We start from the raw sequence: 22198 nt of genomic DNA, 5'->3' as shown, positions 1-22198 counted from the left end.
CAACACTTCTCCCCTCTGCCTTCCCTTCCCGTTCTGGTAAAGAAAGTCGCACGTGCAATCTCCCTTGCCGGGGAAAGCCACCCACCGCCTGCCGTAAAGCGCGGCTACACTTCCGCCTTCGAAGCCAAGCGTTTGCAGCATTTCCGCCCTCCCTCCTCACCCAGCTATAGGGGTCACTGTTGTGCCGTTCTGGCCGCTTAGAAACCCATCGGCTTTCCTGCTATTCCCCACCCGGCTTGCAATATTCATGACAGACGTGCCCTCGAGCTTATCACCATTCTCTTCTTGAACCAGGAGGCGGTCTCGAAGGAGAATTAAACCAATCAGAACCCGAGCCCCTTTCCCCACCCTCCCTGTCAGGCTTTCACTAGAAAGAAAAGGCCTTAGAAAGAGGCAACCGGCCTCGGCCCCGAGACCGTTCAACGGCAGGTGAGGGGAAGAGGGACGCGGGAGCCACTGAGGCCCGGGAAAAAAGACGAGCAACCGGCGGGGCGTTTCTCTCCGTCCCTGTCCACTGACACTGTCCCCGCCCAGTTCCTCGAATAGAGTCTGGCCGAGTGGGGGCGGGTCCCGGCACATTCCCTCAGGAGGCACGTTAGGCTCTTTGTCCCTCCCCCCGCCTGTCAATCACAGCGGGGGAGTGGTGTGTGTGTTGAGGGGGGGTGTCGTGGGGCGTGGCGCGGAGCTGGGCCCTTCCAGTGCTGGGTGCCAACCTCCCTCCTTCAGCTGCCTGGAAGAAGCGGCCTCGCGTAGCTCCCCTTCCACGAACTGGGTGTGTCCCCTCCATGCACGTGGGGGGGAAGGTTTACGGAGACGCGTGTCGGACACGGGAGCCCGCCTCGGCCGTCGGAATCCTGGCGAGGATACAAGGTCACGTCGGGAACAATGGGAGGCAGGCAGCCCCGCCTGAAGGCGCGCGGGTGGCGGTGGCGGCGAGCTCCCCGTGCAGGAGAGGAGGGTGGGTGGGTGGGTAGGTGGCGGGTTCTGGCTCTGTCTCGCCTCGCCTCGTCTCCCCCGTTCATCTCTCGGGGGTTTTTCGTTCTTTGTTTTCGTGGCGCTTGCATTGGGCATGGGTGGGGCGGCAGGCGGGATCGTCCTCGGGTTTCGCGAGGCATCTCTCTGGTTGGATTGTCTTGTCTGGGTGCGGAGATGGGGGGGGGGGGGCGAAGAGTGTGGGAATGCGGGAGAGAGAGAGAGAGAGAGCCCTTGGAGAGATCTAGATTTTCGGTCTCCGTCAAACCCAGTAAATCAAGCGGGGCGCTTGGGCGGCTGCTTTGTCAATAGGCGAAAGGTAGAGAAGGTTCTTGGGTGGCGTTTTCCCATCCCGTTGTAAGGAGAGTTGGAAAGGCGCCTGCTTTCCCAGGTGCTGAAAGATGGAGAATCGCAGATTTCACGAAAGCAAAGAGCCTTCTTTTCGACCGATTTCGCATCCTGGTTTAACTCTGTCCCCAAACTGACATTCTACACTAGAATCAAATAAACCAACTCTGTGATTCTATGATTTTAGTGTAGAATGTCATCTTGGGGACAGAGCTAAAGTCTAGTGCAAAACCGGTCTGTTTCTTGCTTCCGTTCAAGTAGCAGGTATGGCTTGCCCATTCCCAATCGTTGTATTGGAGTAGAATTCACACTCTACAACTGTAAGCATGGCTTTGAATGCACAGGGGAAAATCTGCCTTGTTACTTCCTTGAACGTCTGCTGATGAAAGTACACAAGGGTTAGACTACGTTTACAGAGCAGATCCTTTTGAACCTCTAACCGCAATCTTGGCAAATCTGTGAATGTCTCTTTCTCTTCTACTATCATACTGTATATATAAAATATATCTGTCTTGCACGTTGAAGTATTGTGAGCCTGTGGGAATTAGCAAAATCAAGGAGGAAAAGTAAATTAGGTTTCAAACAGCATGCCACACTTTCCACATTGTGCTGTTAGAGCTCTGTGAGGGATGCTTCAGAGGAGATAAGAGTAAGGGCGGGGCAGGAAAAATGTAAGAAGCTTTTGTTTTTAAATAAACTATCCTGTTATGCTCTGTAGAAGGAGGATTTTCCTGCTGGATATTTTTGGAGTAAACCACTGGAGGTATTTCTTTAAAAGCTGTGTTGGAAGACCTGAGCTTAGTGCAAAAGCCTGCTAGCTAGTTATTTCTGTGGGCAATGAAATGCCCCATTGTTGATTTAATGATCTGCATTTGGCCTGGACATTTGGTCACTGCAAAAATCCCTGTGATGTGAATATAAATCTTGCCAGACATTCTTCAGTAAGAGCAAGGCAAGGCTTTAGTCAGCCATAATCTTAACTGATTTACCATCTGCTAAAAAGCAAATCTTGTATAAGGTGCCACTGCAGTTCTTGGGACCTGCCTGACATTCACCCGAGTACAGGCCCGTAGCTACAGTGGGGCCCGGGGGGCAAGGCCCTTCCTTTCAAAAATCCCTTCCAACTTTATGGCCCCTCCATTGGAGGGCCCCCAATCTGTCCCCATTGCTCACCATCTCTCTGAACAAGTAGTAGCATTGCTGCTGGTCTCTCTGCCACAAGAGGGGCACCTATGAAAGGGGTGGGGGGAGCGGAGCTGCTGTAACTGCCCAGGTGAAGGGGGGTTACAGTTCTGAGAGCTTAGGGCCACTAAACTGGCAGACTCCCTGCCCCCCCCCAACAACGAATCCTGCTGTGGGCCCCATCAAACATGAAATCCTGGCTACAGCCCTGCCTATGTAGTGTGAGGGGAAATTCACTCATAGGTGGGTGTGTCTCAGGGCTGTTTTAGCCAGCCTGTGGCTACTTGTTTGCCATAGCACAGTTGCCAATCACTGACAAAGCCCTGGGAAATGTGTAGGTTTCCCATGGGCTAAGAGCTGTGGCACAAGCCACGTTCTGTGCTTCCTGTGGGGTTGGACTGGATCCTTCTGTCACTTACGAAAGTGGTGCATGGTGAGTGACTAAACTTGGGTGTAGGATATGGGTGTGCCAGGAAGGATGTAATCATAGTTGGGACATTTTTTATTTCCCAGTGTAGATAGCGCGTGAGGAGCTGTGCTGACAGGATTCCTTGTCTCTCTTGTCTTTTCAGGGGCTGAGGCTGGGTCTTTGAGGATGGTGTGTACATTCCAGTGGCTGGAGTGGAGACGGACCATAGCTCATCTGCCCTGCCTTCTGTGAAGGTGCAGCCATGTCTGTGATGATAGCAAGAAAGAAGGTGACACGGAAATGGGAGAAGCTACCAGGAAGGAATACGTTCTGTTGTGATGGGCGCGTCATGATGGCCCGACAGAAGGGTATCTTCTACCTGACCTTGTTCCTCATTGTGGGAACCTGTACCCTTTTCTTTGCATTTGAGTGAGTTTATTATAGTTGAAACTTTATGGGTTTTGGAGATTTTATGTGCTGGCTGTGTTTGTGAATTTCCTGCATTGTGCAGTGGGTTAGACTAGATAACCCTGGAGGTCCCTTCCAACTCTATGTTATTCAGGCTTGGAGAATGGATTATTCGCAAGTCACAGTCTGCAGGGAGGGACCATCTGTTCGAAAAATCAGGATTGTGTGTATGGCCCTGCCCCAATTTTTCATATGTTTGGTATGACTTTCAAACGAGCCTAAGTGTGTGATCAAGACCCTGTATTTGCCAGAGTTCTCAGTTGCACATACAGAACCTACGTGATTATTCTTGTATCTCTTGTTCACACATTATATCAAACTCATATAGGTATGAACCACAGTCCTTCTCCCCATACTGGTACGTGTGAGCAGCCCTATACATTGAGTCCCAAGTCTACATTATCATGGTTGCCATACTGGTACGTTGTTTTGCTAGAACCTTTGTGGTTTGCTACCACAAAACCTAATTCTTTTTTCACAGTTTCTTGTAATTTTATCAAAACAATGAGAAAATGTATATAATTAAAGGCAGAGGTGATCCAGTTATCATAACAACAACAAAAAGCTAACCTTAAAACACAATTTCTCCCATTTCTCATAATTCCATTATCACTTTAAAAAGTTACACTTAACTGAGTATTGGCGCCAGGGTAGAAAGCAACTAGTTAAAAAAATGAATTCATCCTGTATCAATGAATGGTATAAAGTTAAGTTTACCTATGAACAAGGAATGGCAGGGATTTCAGGCACTTCTTATGCCATTCAACAGAATGTTCTGATGTGAAATGACAAGCTTTGTATTTCCACAGAGAACCTCTGAGAGAGCCTGCAATAAAATAATTGCTAAAAATACTGAGCAACTTGGCACTTGGTGTTTGTCAAACCCTTGTCTTATGGAGTTGATAGAAATGGTTGTTTTTTGACATTTTGTTCTCTCTGAATGACCTGATGACACTGGTCTTTTTTGCTACCTGAAATACTGGTACTTTATCCAGAAACTTGTTTCTGGTTCCTGTTTTTGGAAGGGCAAAACAAATTATAAGAGTTGTGATGAGGCTTGAAAAGCAACTGGAACATGGTACCTATGAGTCTTATTATAGGCCTGCTTGGTGCATAATTTGACATAGTGAATCAAACAAAAACATTTTAAAGGCTGTTCCCTTGTGCCTTCGTCACATCCGAGCTGTAAGAGAAAGTAGTTGAATATTTTGAATCAAAGGGCCCTGTTTTTACCCAGTATGGAGTATTGTACTGTGTTCCTGTACCAGGTGGGGTTTTGTGTGTTGTTTTTGGCTGATAGAGAAGAGATGGGTTCGATTTGGTGATAGTTTGTCACTGTGAATTGGATCTGGACCACACCTGAATAAATACTTTTTCCATACTATGAGTTGCTTTTAAAAATATGCACAAGATAGAGTTGTAAGCTAATGAACAGCCAAACAAAAAGATGTTGCTTTAGCTTTTTTCCCTGCTAATTATATGTAAAACATCACTTCTGAAAACTGCTGGCATGCTCTAGCAAAGAAGCATTCAGTTACAAGTGAGTTGTTTGGTAACACAAGTGGCTTAAAACTTGTTTACCTGCCTTATTGGAACCCCAGGTTATGTAATTTTATGGCGGGTCATTTGACCAGGGCAGAACTCTTTCTGGGAAGGGACTTTTCAAACCCACCACTGAAGCTGTCCCATAATCTATACTTTACATAAAATATGAGAGCCAGTTTGGTGTAGTGGTTAAGTGCGCAGACTCTTTATCTGGGAGAATTGGATTTGATTCTCCACTCCTCTACTTGCAGCTGCTGGAATGACCTTGGGTCAATCATAGCTCTCACAAGAGTTATCCTTGAAAGGGCAGCTTCTGTGAGAGCTCTCTCAGCCCCACCTACCTCACAGGGTGTCTGTTGAAACGGGGGCTGAGGAGTTAGAGGAGATTGTAAGCCGCTCTAGGACTCTGAGTTTCATTGTGTAGGGCGGGGTATAAATCAAATATCATCATTATCATATTATGTAGTGTACATGAAGGCTTATATGAGTTTAGGAGTTTGAGGTTTTAGCATAAGGAATAATATTGCTGTGAGCCCTACAGTTTCACCCAGTGGCATTGCTGAGAACTGAAACTAGGATAGTCCCTTTACAAACATGTGCTAGGCTAAAGTCATAGCCTAAAATACTAAAATATTATAATAGCACATTAAAATGTTACAAAGAATTCTGTTGCTCTTTATCAACAGGCCTTTATGCAGATACGTTATATTGGCCTCAAGAAAATGCTATGTGCACTCCAAAAAGTAAACTAAACATGAGCACATTTCATGTAAACAAACATGAAGTCAAATGAGTAAATTATTGCAGGAGTCTGTCCTAGCTGATCACATCAAAGTCAGAAGGTGCCTTCTCTAATTAGCAAACAAGTTCCTACGTGGAACAGAAAATTGGTCTAGTTTGTTCGCTGTTCTAGTTTGTTCTCTGTTCTAAATTATTATCCTAAAGTAATTATTCACGCCTTTCTTTGTTTGAAAATGTTCCAAGTTTTTGAGAGCTAAAGCAATGTGCATGAAAAATCCAGTCTGTTTAAGAAACTCTGATTGTCTGGTTGCTCAGTCCATAGATGTTTCCAAAGATCAGTGTACACAAGACATTAAAAACCAGGAATCCTTAAGATACTGGCTCCTGCCATAAGTTTAATCTTTCAGAGAAAGTGAATCCTCTGTTGGCCTTTCTTATTTCATATGTATCAGTATGCTCTCAGGGCTTTGTGAATATGACCGTTGTAAGGCTAATGAAGAGACTGATATTTTTCAACCCATCAGTTGTGGTGAAAACAGGATTTCTTGTTGGACCTTACATCCTTGCAGACTACTTAAGCTGTTGTTGATGAGATGGTGTTAGGTTTGTCTGGGTTTTTATTTCCAGTCCCATGTTGAGCCTTCAAGTCTTTCAGCCTGAGAGGTTACTTTGACTTTTGTCCTAAATATGGTATGAACCAGACAGCAGAAGTATTCCCAGAGGCGATCTTTTGGGATATATTATGAACACACTGCTCTGATACAAAATCATTTGGGGTATTTTTGTGATAAGGAAATGTTGTTGACTGATCCTAGGTAAGGAGGGAATCTGTGGGAACTGGCATAGTGGTTTCCAGCTAGTCGCCCCCCAAATCTGGAATTGATAGATAATAGACATAAAGTCAGAAGAATTGCTTGATGTCTTGGGCAGAGAAATAGAACATAGATTGGTAAGTTTTGTCTATTTAAGTAATTAGCGGACTGTCTTATTTTGCTGTGTAAGCTTTGCATTTTGTGAAGTCTGAAACTTGGAGTCACCCTCCCCCCCCAAAAACCTTCACCAATATACTGTCTTCCTGTTGCACACCTGAATTTAGACTGTGCTGCTTTGATAATCTACAGTGTTGTGGAGTGTTTCTGGGCTATTTACTTCTTGTTGTCCTTTAGCTTCCCTTGTGTTCGCTCAAGTTCCTGCTGTGTAAAATTTGTTTGTTTGTTTTTTATTTATTTCTGAACATTTATATCCTGCTCCTCCCAAAACAGCTCAGAGTTGCTTTCAACAATATTAAAATCAGTACAATAAAGTAGTTTTTATTGTATTATAAAATCCTGGTAGTCCTCTCTGAGACATAAAATAACATAAGTAAAAAAAATATCTATGGTGAAGGATAAAACCAAGGGCCATTTGGTACCCTTGGAGTATAACTATTTAGTGCTGCTGTTGGGTTTGCCACAGCTTTTCATACTGCTGTCTAACCTGAGGAGGAAGGTTGATCAGTTTATTGTGGGTGACGTAAAAGAAAAATAAGACACTAATTGTGCTTCTGATTGAAGTGGGGTTGTGAAGCAAGGGATTGGAATGTTTGGCATTTGAACCTGGGTTTTACAGGAGGTCAAAGCAGTGTCAAAAGCTTCTTATAAGTCTTGATTTATGACTCATTGACACTGCTGTTTTAGACATCTCTGGGTACAGCAGTGTTCCTCAGATGTTCTTACCAGAATTCTTTTTATTTCCTGGGTTTGGATTTTTTTTTTCCTGGAGAACTATAGAAGAAATTAATAGATTTTCTAATCCATTTACCCTTGGTAGATGTCTGATTGTTGGCGACTGGGGTTTCTGGAGTGCACTCTTCCACTTTGTGTCTAGATGACTCTTATAACTGATAAAGTTTTATTATTTGTGTTTGGCATAATTTCCTAGAGTTGTTTGTTACTGTTGTCACTTGACCGCTTGGGTTTGGCCTGGGCAAGGTTCAGGCGTGTTGCATTCACTTCTGTTGCTGTTTGTGCTGCTCCTTCTAGGGGGGGGAGATGCTCCCCCAAATGTGTTTGTTCAGAATCTGGTGCAACAAACAACAGCTCTGAGTATAGCTCCAGAATGTTTGCAAGAGGGAAAGAGGATGCAGGCATTTCATTTAATCTGATAGTGCAGCCATGCGGTTTGCCAGGGCTCATTTGGGGCAACTGGCAGTTATCGCTTGATGAGCAGATTTGTACTTGACTGTAGCTTGACTACCCTGCCTTCCATCTGCTTGACTTTTTGCATGTCCTAGTGCCTGGTGAGCCACCTCGGTCATTTGAAGGGCCAATACCTTGATTTCTAGGCTGGAACCTGTGCTGTGTCACGTGCCTAAGTTGCTTGTTTTTGCTTCTTACTTTAAAGAGCGCTTGGACCTTTAGGGCAAAGGGTAGACAAATAGCTACTCACCTGACTGGCAAAATTCCCATTTCTGGATGGAAAACTAAAATGTACACCTGTGACAGAGTGTAGTGTGTGCGTGCGCAGTGGTTAGAGTGTCAGACCAGCATCTGGGAGACCTGGGTTCGAATCCCCACTCTGCCGTGGAAGCTGACTGGGTGACCTTGGGCCAGTCATACACTCTTACCCTAACCCAGAGGTGTCAGACTCATTTGTTATGAGGGCCGGATCTGAAATAAATGGCACTTTGTCCGGCTGGGCTGCGCGTGCCATAAAATGTAATGCCAGGTATGGGAGAGATAAACTTTGTAAAGGACATGGGCAAACACAATTGGCAATATAATTTTTTCTCAAAATTCAAACATGCTTAAAACATCAGCTCTCTCACAGTATTTCCTTACAGTTATCTCCCTGATGCCCACCCTCCCACTTCTGCTGCCACCAATCACACATTATCATCCCTGGGACAGTATGCAGGGACAAGAACAGGAGCCCTGGACAGGCTGTTTCTGGCCCATGGGCTGTTATGTTTAACACCCCTGCCCTAACCTACCTGCTGCCAGGATTGTTGCAAGTTAAGTAAAGTGTAGCTGGTGTGTGGAGTGGAGCCAGGGAGAGATGATTACCTCCCGGAATTGCTGCTTAATGAGACTGTTGTGTGACTTGCTGTTTGCCGGTTATTAGGCATTCCTCTAAGATGGCTTGCACTGCGGTCTGGTTGCTTCCAGCAGCCTTTTGTAAGTGGCATGACGTGAGCGTGTCAAAAGGTAGGTGCTTTAGAAGCCCGTATGGTTTTCCCCTTGATTCCTTTTGGCTGTTTGTGCTTGTTTTCTGGGTAGTGTTTGCAATTGTGGGGAAAGGCTTGGACATGCTCCAAGGGTAGATGCTGGTAGAAATCTTTAAGAATGGGAACTTGACAATGGGAAGGCAGCCAGTAGGCCAGCAGGAGATCCATATAGTGCCTGTATATATTGCAGATGTGTGCAAAACTTTGTCCATTTTAATTCTGAAATTTCTCATCTTAAGAGACACTTGTAGATACGTGCAGAAGGAGGTCTTAAGGTGCATGTCTTTAATTCAAAAGAGGATATATGTTCTAGGTTCCTTTTACTCTTGCCAGCGGGATCAGAGATACTTACAGAAGGGTGATAAAGAGTGAACCTGCAAGTATTGCCAGTTGGGTTTCATAATTATAGCGTGCGGCGCTGGTGGTATGTAAAACTGCTGAAGGACCAAAATGTTTGCATCATCCCTGTTTGAGTTTGTCAGAGTCCTGTGATTGTACTTCCGGAATGCTTATGCTTTTGGGTCCTCTTTGCCAGAGTTTCCAGTCAGAGTTTGTGTACTTTTTAAATATGCGGTCCTTAAATGTTAGGACAAGCCTTCTATCCCAGGAGCTGACATTCTGCCTGTTGCTGAACTTCTGAAATCAGTTGGAGGGCTCTGTATGCTCTCGGGTTGATCAGGAACCACCAGAAATTCAGCCTGTTCTGTCTTGCCTCGTGTACGGCGTTCCCTTGATGCGTCCTTTTCACATGGCATCTCCTTGCTTTAATTTTAGGTGCTAAGTGAAAATGTTTTTCCCCCTAGGGCTTTGACCATTTGTGACACTTCGTTGTTCCTAACCGCTGTTTTGTTACTATTTTTTTAATCTGGTGCACTGATTGCTGTCTCACCTTTTGTAAATGTTAAAGGATGTTGTTACTTTTATGCTGGTTTTATTATATTTGATTTTTAAGCGACTTAAAAGCCTTTTGCTATAAAGGGGGATGATAAATATGTTCCCACTGGTTGGTAATACGGATTTTGTTTGGAGTGCAGAAGACTGTGTTGAATAGATTTTCACAGACTTGTGTATGTTCCAGTGAGGATACAGAAGGGGGTGGCGGCAAAGATGAGCTAGGTAGCTGGAGGAAGTTAGGGCTACTCAAAAGCACTTTTCTCAACATGGCTTCTGTTGAGCTGAGAGGGCATGATACGACCCACAGACTCATGTAGCTGGGGCCCTTCCTTTGCTCTCCCTATTCCAAATCTTGTGTGCAGAGGAGAATTTTGTCTATTAACTGTATGGGGTTGTTTTGATGGGACATTAACTGAGCTGGTTCATCTAGAGGCACTTGACTCCATCCTTACTAAAAAGGCGGAGTTTCTATTTTGAGATCTTAAATTTAGTCAGCCAAAGGTAGCATAGCCTTTGACAGCACATCAGATAGATGATAAATTTTTGAAAAAAATGCTTGGCATTCCTAAAACGTTTTAAGGAGCAAGCCCAGGGTTCTGTGAGAATATAGCTGCTGGAGTAGATCTGTGTTGTCACTTGTGAGTTACCCAGTTTGAAAGGTTACAGTTGCCCAGATGGGATAAACTGCTCTGAAAATGGTGAAGGATGAATCCTTGACCCTCTTGTCAGGTTCCCATTAAGCAGTCTAAAACTTTTAACTGCACCCAGAGTTTAATCTTTCTTTATCTACCTCCTTCATTTATGTACCACCTTTTTCCCTAGTGGGGAGCCAAGGTGGCTTAGATAATTCTGGTTAGGCTGAGAGTGTGTGACCAGCCCCAAAAGGTCACCCAACAAATTTTCATGGCAGAGTGGAGATTCATACCTGGGTCTCCAAGATCCTAGTCCAGTATTCTAACAGTTGCACCATGCTGGCTCTCTGAAGGAATGGATATATGCTTTTGTTCCAAGTTAAGGTTAGCTAGACTTATGCCATTGTGCTCAAAATGCCACATTTCAAAAACTAATATGGGATTTCTAGCAAGAGTGAACTGACCATTTAATTTATAGGGCCAGTGGCATCCAAGAGCAAGCAGAGCCAAGTCCCAGTAGTTCTGCCATTGCTGCAGAAGCCACTTATTTGGACTTGTCAGCAGCCATGATGATTGGTGTTAGCGCTTCAGTTGCACAAACCAACAGCATCTGACTGTAGTGCAGAAGGAGGCAGTGGGCAAACCTGTGCACATCACTGATATCGCTGGCTGCTTCTGAGCTGAGTGGCCCTTGCAGATCTGGCTTTTAGCACTGTGGAGGCCGCTCAGCTTGCTCTTGGGCCATTTTAACCATCCCTGTTAACTAGCGATGCAAAGCTTTTGTGACCTCTCCCTTCCTCAGACATACAAACTTAGCAGTTCCCAGCCTTTTCAGTATGGTGACCCCAGGACCGGAGCTTTTGATAAAGTTCCTCATCAAAGGCTCCTTAGTAAGCTCAAGAGTCATGGAGTAAAAGGACAAGTCCTCTTGTGGATCAAAAACTGGCTAATTAATAGGAGGCAGAGAGTGAGTATAAATGGGCAGTCTTCGCAATGGAAGACGGTAAGCAGTGGGGTGCTGCAGGGCTCAGTATTGGGTCCCATGCTCTTTAACTTGTTCATAAATGATTTGGAGTTGGGAGTTAGCAGTGAAGTGGCAAAGTTTGCAGATGACACTGAATTGTTCAGGGTGGTGAGAACCAGAGAGGATTGTGAGGCACTCCAAAGGGATCTGTTGAGGCTGGGTGAGTGGGCGTCAGCGTGGCAGATGAGGTTCAATGTGGACAAGTGCAAAGTAATGCACATTGGGGCCAAGAATCCCAGCTACAAATACAAGTTGATGGGTTGTGAACTGACAGAGATTGACCAAGAGAGAGATCTTGGGGTCATGGTAGATAACTCACTGAAAATGTCAAGCCAGTGTTCAATTGCAATAAAAAAGGCCAATGCCATGCTGGGAAGTATTAGGAAGGGAATTGAAAACAAATCAGCTAGTATCATAATGCCCCTGTATAAATTGATGGTGCAGTCTCATTTGAAATAATGTGTACAATTCTGGTCACTGCACCTCAAAAAGGGTATTATATATATATATATATATATATATATATATATATATATATATATATATATATATATATATATATATATATATATATATATATATATATCCAAAAAATATTAAATGTCGCTGAAATGGATATTTTGTCAAACATGGTAAGAGGAATATTGAAATGTGATGCCATAAAGAAATGGGAAAAATTTTATAACTGACTTGAAAAAGAATGATTTGTATGGAAGAATATACAAAAATACTTATTGTTCATTTACTCTTATAGGTAATTTAAGATGGTAGATGTTGTATGTTTTATTGTATACCACAATCAACCTCTATTAGTTTATTTTTTTTCTATAATTAAGTACATTTTGGAGTAAATAAAAATTATATATAGTAAAAAAAAAAGGGGGGGGGTATTATAGCATTGGAAAAAGTCCAGAAAAGGACAACTAGAATGATTAAAGGTTTGGAACACTTTCCCTATGAAGAAAGGTTAAAACGCTTGGGGCTCTTTAGCTTGGAGAAACATTGACTGCAGGGTGACATGATAGAGGTTTACAAGATTATGCATGGGATGGAGAAAGTAGAGAAAGAAGTACTTTTCTCCCTTTCTCACAATACAAGAACTCGTGGGCATTCAATGAAATTGCTGAGCAGTCAGGTTAAAACAAATAAAAGGAAGTACTTCTTCATCCAAAGGGTGATTAACATGTGGAATTCACTGCCACAGGAGGTGGTGGCAGCTACAAGCATAGCCAGCTTTAAGAGGGGATTGGATAAAAATATGGAGCAGAGGTCCATTAGTGGCTATTAGCCGCAGACACTTTGGCCACTGTGTGACACAGAGTGTTGGGCCATTGGCTGGATGGGCTATTGGCCTGATCCAACATGGTTTCTCTTATGTTCTTATCTACATGTTTTTTGAGGGGGGGGGGGGCAAAATTAGAAAATGGCACCCCCTTATGGGCCCATTCTACTTTATGGCCCGTTGAATAGAATGGACTCCATACCCAATTTTGCACCCCCCCCTCCAGTGGCGCTCGGGGCAAGCACTCGGCTCCCCCCCCTAGATCCGGCCCTGGGTGACCCACAAGAACAAATTTCACTTGGTATGATAACCCATCCAGGGCTGGCCCAAAGTCTTTTTGTGCCCTACGCAAACTATGACCAATTCAGGGGTGGCCAAACTTGCTTGAAGTAAGAGCCACATAGAATAAACATCAAATGTTTGAGAGCTGCAAGACATAAACGTCAGATGTAGGTAGGTAGTAAGGAAGGAAGGAAAACAGATGGGGAGGGAGAGGTGGAAATAAAGCAACTTTAACATTAAATGCATTCTCTAAGCTGCTGGCTGGCTTGGTGAAGTGATTTAAAGTGACAAATGCCTTCTCCAAGCTGGCTGACAGGGTGGCGGGAGCTTCAAGAGCCACACAATATGTGTGAAAGAGGCACATGTGGCTCCCAAGCCACAGTTTGGCCATGCATGACCTAGTTCAACATTCCATTTCCTACAGTGTTGGTTGAGAAACCAACAATCATCACTCAAAGGGTGTAGCTGCCCCTGCTATGAACCTCAAGCAAGCGGCATTCCAACATACACAGCCTTTTCACATGGAGGTTACCTTCCAGCCTTTGACCACCCTCTCCTTCATTATTCCCTCTAATCCCTCTTAAGATTCTACAAAACTCACTCTAGTGACCATGAGGGACGCATTTTACTTGATCAACATGTACATGTAGTGATGAAAAATAATACCAATTCATGTATAACCTGGGAGATACTGTTTCCAGGGCCAGATCTTGATTTCCAAGGTACAGAGAGCAATGGAAAGGGCAGGGGCAGCCACTAGGGAGGTCCGGCCTGTGATCCACTTTCAGAAGGTTTGCAACCCACTTTTGGGTCCCAACCAATGTTCCCTCTAAGCTGCAGAGTCTTGTGAGCAAAAATTCTACTTTATGAGCTACTGGTATCAAAGTTGTGAGCTATTGGCATTAAAGTTGTGAACTACTGCATAAATTATTGTGCTCTGGGGCCATTTTTCCTGAGATGACAAAAATATGTGAGCCGGAGGTTAAAAATCTGTGAGCTAGCTCACGCCAACTCAGCTTAGAGGGAACTCTGGTCCCAGCACACAGGTTCAGTAACACTGTGCCAACTAACCTTGCTGACTCATGAACTCCAGTCTGCCTTCTTGTATATCTGAATCCTGTTTATAGACAGGCTCCTCCCTTTAAAACCCACCCTCAGAAGCATAATTATTTACCCAAAACATGTAAATGCCTACACTTTCTGCACATCGTTCTAGAACACTGGGTGCAGAATGTGGGAGCTTTTGCACAGAGCGAGTACCTTAACTAGAGGGGCAAACTGAAGATACTGTGCAATGGCAGCTCCTAACTTGGATATTTGCTGCTTGATGCGAGTCTGAAGATAAAAGAGACAAGAGCACAGGAGTAAGGGAGGCTCCAGAAACATCTGGAGTCGTTCGATTGCTCCTCCTTGGCTTTTGCTCCATGCAGAGGTTGTTCCCTGCGGCCTCCAGCAGGGAAATCAAGTCTGCAGAGCAGCTGCCAGCATCCTACTTCCTGCTCTTGCAGCAGGGGAGGGGCCGTCTTTGGCGGCTGCAGCCAGGGGATTGGTGGTTCCCTCTCCTCCCCTCTTGGGTGTAGTGCTCTGCTGCGAGAAGCTGCTGTTGGTTTTGTCCCCACCTTCTTCAGTGTGTAGCTTACTTGGGTTTTTTTCTCAGGTTGACCCTGCAGATAGGCTCTTTAAAGGAGGAATAGAAGAGGCACGGCCCTGTTACACCCATCTCTGTGCCCTGTCTTGTTCTGTTCTAAAACCCCAAGTGCTAGTTGGCAGCTGGGCTGGCCCTAGGCTGTCTGGCACCCTAGGCAAGGCTAACATCTGGCACCCCTCCTGAACTGATGCCGTCACTGAGTCACATGGGGGGGTCGGTGGCTCAGTGGTAGAGCATCTGCTTGGTAAGCAGAAGGTCCCAGGTTCAATCCCCAGCATCTCAAAAAAAGGGATCTAGGCAAATAGGTGTGAAAAAGCTTAGCTTGAGACCCTGGAGAGCTGTTGCCAGTCTGAGTAGACAATACTGACTTTGATGGACCGAGGATTTGATTCAGTATAAGGCAGCTTCATATGTTCATATGCCCAATTGGTACCCCCAGAAGGTCAGCGCCCTAGGCGATTGACTAGTTTTCCTAGTGGCAGGGCTGGCCCTGGTTGGCAGTGGGTTTCAGCAGCTGGCAGAGAAAGGTAGCAGTTCACCCATTCCCATTCAGCACTGCCTTCTAATCCGCCTAGCCCTAGCAGTCCTCACTTCTTGGGTCCCTCTGTGTTGCTGCCCATGGAGCTCAGATGCTGGAATAGGAAGGGAGAGTCCAGCCTTTGGTGCTGGCTGTGTTACAGAGGCTCATGACAGGTGCTTGGACCAGAATGAATTATGTAACCCTGTAAATTTTTGCCAATGTCATACTTTTAAAAGGGCTGCTTTTTAATTACAACCCTTCCTGGCACTTGCTGTCACCAGAGTAGAGTTCTGTTCCAAGATTAATTTTCAGTAATGGCCACAGGAGAAGCCCAAGGAACAGGGCAGGAGGCTGCATCAATTGCCTTGGGTTGTAAGCCTTCACTGGAGGAGGCTGGAAATATCTCTCAGGAAAGGAAAGGTCCCCTGTGCAAGCACCAGTCATTTCCGACTCTGGGGTGATGCTGCTTTCACAACATTTTCACGGCAGACTTTTTATGGGGTGGTTTGCCATTGTCTTCCCCAGTCATCTACTCCCCCCCCCCCCCAGCAAGCTGGGTACTCATTTTACCGGCCTCGGAAGGATGAAAGGCTGAGTCAACCTGGAGCCGGCTACCTGAACCAGCTTTCGCTGGGATCGAACTCAGGTCGTGAGCAGAGGGCTCCAACTGCAGTACTGCAGCTTTACCACTCTGCGCCATGGGGCTCTCTCAAGTCCTCAACAAAAGCACAGGTTGGATTGTGCTCAGGGAATGTCCGAAACCTAGCCATGTCACTGAATTCCAGTTGTCTTTCTGAAAGTGATATTTTGGTCCAGCATTTACTTTGAAGCTCAGCAGATTGTTTTCTTCTTCTGTTTGATCTTGTGGAGGGGGGGTGTAAGCAACCAATTATCCTTGCTTTAAAATGTGTTCCAGTGGTCATCCAGAAATTCCGTTAATTTCTGTGGTTCATTTGTAAGGAACAATGGCTACAAAATGCATTCTCTCCGATTGTGTGTCCCTTCAGAATTTGCTTGTACATTTCTAAGCTCTTCTCATCAACAAAGGCAGAGATTATAAAATATTGTTTGAAAGTAACTGAGGGCTCCAAGTAAAATCCCGGCAGCTTCCACGCCCTGAGTAGGATTTCTTGCAGCCCTTTTGCAGTCTCGATTCATCTAGTGATGTCTTCCTTGTTCTGGAGGCACTAAACCTCAGGGAAAGAGATATTAAGAGGTCAACTTTTTAAGCCAAGATACTATCTTTATTCTTTCCTGAAAGCTTAATTTGGCCTGCAGTCGGCTTTGTGTCTGATCTGCAGTCCCTCTGGGCTTCTCTCTCGCTGTAGATGTCGCTATCTTGCTGTCCAGCTCTCCCCAGCCATCCCTGTCTTTGCTGCAGTCCTCTTCCTGTTTGCAATGGCCACACTCTTGCGGACAAGTTTCAGCGATCCCGGGGTCATTCCACGAGCCCTGCCCGATGAGGCAGCTTTCATTGAGCTGGAGATCGGTAAGTGTTTGTGCCTTTGCACAGTGCATAGATCAGTCAGTCAGCTAGACCTTTGGATGTGAGAATGCATTCCTCACAGTTCTGGTATGACTTGGGAGGGGAAACCATTTTTGGCCAAAAGGAGGAGTACATATCAGTTATTGTCACTCTTATACACAGGGCTTTTTTTGCAGAAAAAAAACCAGCAGGGAATTATTTGAATATTAGGCCACACCCCCTGACACCAAGCCAGCCGGAACTGTGTTCCTGGGCGTTCCTGCTTTAAAAAAAAAAAAAGCCCTGCTTATACAAACAATAATCATAGGCCGGTTTGTATCTTCAGAGGCAACCAATGGGACTGTGCCACCGGGCCAGCGGCCACCGCCACGCATTAAGAACTTCCAAATCAATAACCAGATAGTGAAGCTGAAGTACTGCTACACGTGCAAGATCTTCCGTCCACCCCGTGCCTCCCACTGCAGCATTTGTGATAACTGTGTGGGTGAGTAGTGGAGCTGGCCTCAGTGCCCTGTGGGGCTGTTTTTCTGACTTAAGGGACTTCTCCTCACAGACAGGAATAGGAGCTATTGTATACCATGCTTAACAAAAAAAATATTCCCTGCCAAGGAACACTGGGTTCTGTGGCTTGTATAAATTCCACTCTGCTGGTTATGGAAGGGACTTGAGGAGTTTTATTTATTTGCTGATGGGATTTATATCCCACCCATCCCACCAAGGCAGGCTCAGGTTGGGTAACAACATAAAAACATATACATTAATTCATTGAAATCCAAATGTGCGAACATGGGGATTCCTCTTCAGCTGCAAAGGCCAGTAGTTACATGACTTTTTTCTCCCTTGGTTAATAAAGCTAAAATTCTAGGATCTTGAAAATCTGTATCTTTTGCTGGGTGTCGTATGGTCAGCGGAGAGGAGCTTTGCTTGGGCAATGTTAACTGCCTTGTCTTGTCTGCCTCCTGCAGAACGATTTGATCACCACTGTCCCTGGGTGGGGAACTGTGTTGGGAAGAGGAACTACCGTTACTTCTACCTCTTCATCCTCTCCTTGTCTCTTCTCACCATCTACATCTTCGCCTTCAACATTGTCTATGTTGCCCTGAGTGAGTCCTGAGTCTTCGGGTTTGGAGGGAAGTGGGGAGGGTTACCGGAGGTTGGCTGGGTGCCTGGGAAGGGAGAGTGGCCCCTGCCCCCTTTCTTGATATATTGGATTTTTGTAGACTGATCACTTTCTTCCCTCCCCCTCCAGAATCTCTGCAGGTTGGCTTTTTGGATACTCTGAAAGAAACCCCGGGGACATATCCTTTTGGCTTCCACTGCAGCTGCCTCTGTAACCTGTCTATTGCAGGAGGAGAGGTCAGAAAGAAGGGCAAGGGATGCCTTCTGTCTCTTTCACTGAGCTGAAGTATGGTATGAGGGGGGATGGGAGGGGAAGCTAAATAGCCTGCCATGTGGCTCATGTTCCTTAACTCGGCTGCTTACAGTCCTGGAGGTTCTGATCTGCTTCTTTACTCTGTGGTCTGTGGTGGGCTTAACTGGCTTCCACACTTTCCTGGTAGCACTGAACCAGACAACTAATGAAGATGTGAGTACTTAACCTGCGTTCTTCCAGCCTCTTATGAATGCATTACCAGCTGCTTTCCTACTCATTCTGTCTGTCTGGCTCCGCAGTGGACTGCAAGATGTAACTATCCACAGTCTCAGTAGGAACACTGTGAATGGGGGATGCTGGCTAGGAAGCTCATTAGGAGTCTAGACCAGGGGTGGCCAAATTTGCTTGAAGTAAGAGCCACACAGAATAAACATCAGATGTTTGAGAGGTGCAAGACATGGACTTCAGATGTTTGAGAGCAGGGAAGGAAGGAAGGAAGGAAGGAAGGAAGGAAGGAAGGAAGGAAGGAAGGAAGGAAGGAAGGAAGGAAGGAAGGAAGGAAGGAAGGAAGGAAGGAAGGAAAGCAAATAGATGAGGCGGGAGAGGTGGAAAGAAAGCAACTTTAACATTAAATGCATTCTCCAAGCTGTCAGCTGGCTTGGCTTGGAGAAGTGATTTAAAGTGACAAATGCCTTCTCCAAGCTGACTGACAGGATGGTGGGGGCTTCGAGAGCCTCACAATATGCGTGAAACAGCCACATGTGTCTCCCAAGCCACAGTTTGGCCACCCATAGTCTAAACCAGGGGTCCTCAAACTACGGCCCGCGGGCCAGATGCGGCCTGCTGAGGACGTTTATGCGGCCCGCCGGGTTATGGCAAAATCAGACTGGAAGTGATGTTCAACCTAAACTCGTGTTAGCAATGCACACTTCCGGCACTGGGCTGAGGCGGCGGAGACAGAGTGTGAGGTGATACCGAGGTGAGGTGAGTTCCCAGGCTGGGGTGTGTGGTGTGGGGAAGGGAGAGAGATGCAGAAGACGGAGAACTGACAGCCCGCAGCCTTGTACAGTAACGGCAGTCCGGCCCTCCAACAGTCTGAGGGACAGTGAACTGGCCCCCTATTTAAAAAGTTTGAGGACCCCTGGTCTAAACCTTTCCTATTCCCCTAGGCAGCAGTGGTTCTAGTTTTATGGGAACAGTGTTCTTCTTGGGATTGATTTGAACCCATTAAGTTTCTGTATCAGTCCACAATGAACCCTTTCTAAAAATACCTTAGTTTTCTTGGGAGGAAGGAATCTCTGTAGCCTTTCCATCCTTCTGTTGCCATTTTGGGGAGGTTTCTTTCCTGCATCCTGTGTTCTTTTTAGGGCATGGCCTTTAGAGAATGTAAGAGTGGAAGTAAGTTAGCATTTGAGAAAGACACAAGGTGGAAAATAATAATCTCAGCCATCATATGCAGCTAAGCAGCAGCTTCTGTTGAACCGTGAGAGGTAAAGAGTCTTGGGTGGGTATAGCAGACTCCGTTGGAGCCCAGCTGTTTTGTGAATGAGGAAGGGACTCTTGGGGGACTGAAGTAATTAGTAAAGCAGCATGTGCCATGCTCTGAAAGAAACATGACAGGAAAGCCAGGATAAAGTGACAGATGCCCTTTCCATTGGGGGGTGCCATCCTGCGGATTAGCGCTGGCAGCGGCTCAAGGTTTCTTCTGGGGCACCTTCTGCCTCACGCTGTTCTTTCAGATCAAGGGTTCCTGGACTGGGAAGAACCGCGTGCAGAATCCCTATAGCCATGGCAACATTGTGAAAAACTGCTGTGAAGTTCTGTGTGGACCCCTGCCTCCCAGGTAATGGCCTAATCTGGAACTGGAGATTGTGCACATCTGAGCCAGGCCCAGTAGAATATAGAACACTTCAGATCAGTGTTCCCGCTAAGCTGAGTTAGTGTGAGCAAGCTCAGTTTTGTAGCCTCGGGCTCACACATTTTTGTCTTAGCTCAAGAAAAACGGCCCCAGAGCAAACTAACTTATGCAGTAGCTCACAAAGTAGAATTTTTGCTCACAAGACTCCACAGCTTAGAGGGAGTATTGTTTCAGATGATGTACAGCTAAAATGAGAGAGGTGATGAGTTATTTCCTCCATTATGTACAGAGTAGCCATTTTTCACTCCCTTTCTCTCCCAGGCTAGCATCTGCATTGATGTCCCAGTCTCGATTGAGGTTGGGGCCAGACATGGTCTGCGTTATGGCCATTTTGCTGGGTCAGTCATTGAGTGGCGGACGGGGAAGGGTGGTTCTTCCACTTTTTTGATTCTCCTTCCTGCAGTGTACTGGATAGACGGGGTATCTTGCCACAAGAGAATACAGCCCACGAGGGCAGCAACGGGCTGGAGCTGAAAACACAGGTGGAAAGGAGCACAGAGGAGCCCAGTGCCCAGGAAGCCGCTGCTGCCTCAGCAGAGGGTCATACCGTTACGGAGGAGAGTGCTGTAAGTGTGGTGGACTGTGACTTGCCTGTAGCATGCTTTGCAAAAGTTCTTCCAGACTTGGCGGTAGCAGTTCCCTTCTGTTGGCGGGCAGGGGAAATGGACTGAGGGCTCTTCGGGAAATGGTTTCTAGCATACACAACTTCTAGTTCCACCTGCAGCATCTCAGAGAAATGTCCAGAATTACAGGGGCTTGGCAGCCTTTTTTCCCCCAAGGGTAGCTTGTTGTTCTTGGCCTCTCCTCTGAAGCGTTGTTTTTCTGTCTCCCCAGCTCCCTGTGCCAACATGCAAAGTGCCACAAGAAACGGCGCAGCAACCTGCTGCTGTGGAGCAGTCTGTCCCATCCGTGGATCACGGGCCACCAACACATTAGCCTCTGGAGTGGATGTGAACACTGCTTTTATTTTGGCTTGCTCTGTGTGGAGCTGCAGGGAAGGGGACAGCTGGGCAGACAGCCTTCCAGTCCCTCTTTGACTGTTTGTTCATCAGTGGTGACAACTAACGTCTGCCGGTTGAAACTGAAATATGCCTGCACTCCCTTCCTCATGGATGCTGAGCACCCATTGTGCCGCTGAGAGCCGTTCCCCTCTCAAGAGGCCGCTGCCGCTGGCTGGGGCAGGGCCCTCTTCCTCCGTCTTCAGTCTCTGACACTAAGTGGAGCGCCTCTCTGGCCCCATCCCTGACACCGCTGAAGCGCGAAGCCTACTGGGAAGGAGAAACTGCTGGCCCGGCAGCATTCCGCCCTGTCTTGCGGTTGCAGTATCACCCGTTGTTTGAGTCAGGATTGCTTTACCAGTGGAGCCAGGTTGCTGGCGGGAAGCACAGCCAACCAGCTGCATAAGCAGGACCCTTCGTGAATGTTCCTTAATTGCCAGTGCCATACAGGAGCTTGGCACCCCCCCAGTGTCCCTTTGTTACGACATAGTCAGAAGGTGGAATTCAGAGTCCTTTGTGGTCTTGGCCCCCCCCCCCTCCGTCAATTATATTGGAAATCTATGGTGCGGTCTGTACACCCCCCCACCCCCAATGTCTTTTTGTCTCTGTCACTCTTTGCTCTTCACCCACTTTTCTCTTTTTCCTGTATGAGTGCTTGAATTGGCCAGCAGTTCAGTCATGGCTGCTGAAAAGACAGGTGGGCTCTGAGGTCCCAAAGTTGCGAGAGCCAAGCGGTGCTTTTTTCAAAGACCAGATGCCATCCCTGGGTAGCAGTGTAAGAGACAGGAGTTCTGTTCCAAGGCCTATAAATCTCAGCACTCTGCATCAGGGCAGAGTGATGCTCTAGGTATTGCTTGGCTCAGTGGTAACTGCTCTTTTCATGCTCTCGTCTCCTTCAGCCTGCTCTTTGTATATATGATGCAGGGGGATGGTTCAAACGAGGGCTGCCTGGGAAGTCTCCTTGTGCGAGGCAGATGTGCCAGATGCCACAAATGCGTGGCTAATCAGGTTTCCTTCTGTGCCATTTCCGGTCGTCTCCATGCTCTTGGAGATGAACTGCACAGTTAAACTGCATGGGGCTGCCTTTCCGGGACTGTGCTATACAGACTCTTGGCAAGGAGTTATTTCTGTGTGCTCCCACAGAAAAGAAGCCACGGACACATGCTAACTTTATCGTGCGGCTGGGACTGCTGTTCAATGACATGCTACTTTTCTGTGGCAGGGAGACATTTTTTGTGTAGGAATATTCCAAAAAGTCCTTCTCTCTCCACC

The 22198-nt window shown here is 46.3% G+C and overlaps 1 protein-coding gene across 2 annotated transcripts; it reads left to right on the top strand.

Annotated features, from left to right (window-relative positions):
• The first annotated feature begins 330 nt into the window (after positions 1-330).
• On the top strand, positions 331-20921 carry ZDHHC9 (zinc finger DHHC-type palmitoyltransferase 9). Of its 2 annotated transcripts, none has more exons than XM_060249702.1 (10): positions 331-429; positions 3075-3340; positions 16481-16641; positions 16964-17122; positions 17604-17741; positions 17888-17937; positions 18122-18223; positions 19750-19853; positions 20332-20494; positions 20763-20921. In XM_060249702.1, the coding sequence occupies exons 2-10, from the start codon at positions 3174-3176 to the stop codon at positions 20862-20864; spliced, it is 1146 nt and encodes a 381-aa protein (XP_060105685.1). In that variant the 5' UTR covers positions 331-429; positions 3075-3173; the 3' UTR covers positions 20865-20921. The 2 variants fall into 2 exon arrangements, with proteins under 2 accessions (XP_060105685.1, XP_060105684.1); XM_060249701.1 differs by lacking the exon at positions 331-429 and adding an exon at positions 757-870.
• Positions 20922-22198: the final 1277 nt, after the last annotated feature.

Source organism: Heteronotia binoei, chromosome 11 (genome assembly GCF_032191835.1).
Source record: "Heteronotia binoei isolate CCM8104 ecotype False Entrance Well chromosome 11, APGP_CSIRO_Hbin_v1, whole genome shotgun sequence".
Classification (NCBI taxonomy): Eukaryota; Metazoa; Chordata; class Lepidosauria; order Squamata; family Gekkonidae; genus Heteronotia; species Heteronotia binoei.
This window is presented reverse-complemented; position numbering and strand designations above follow the sequence as displayed.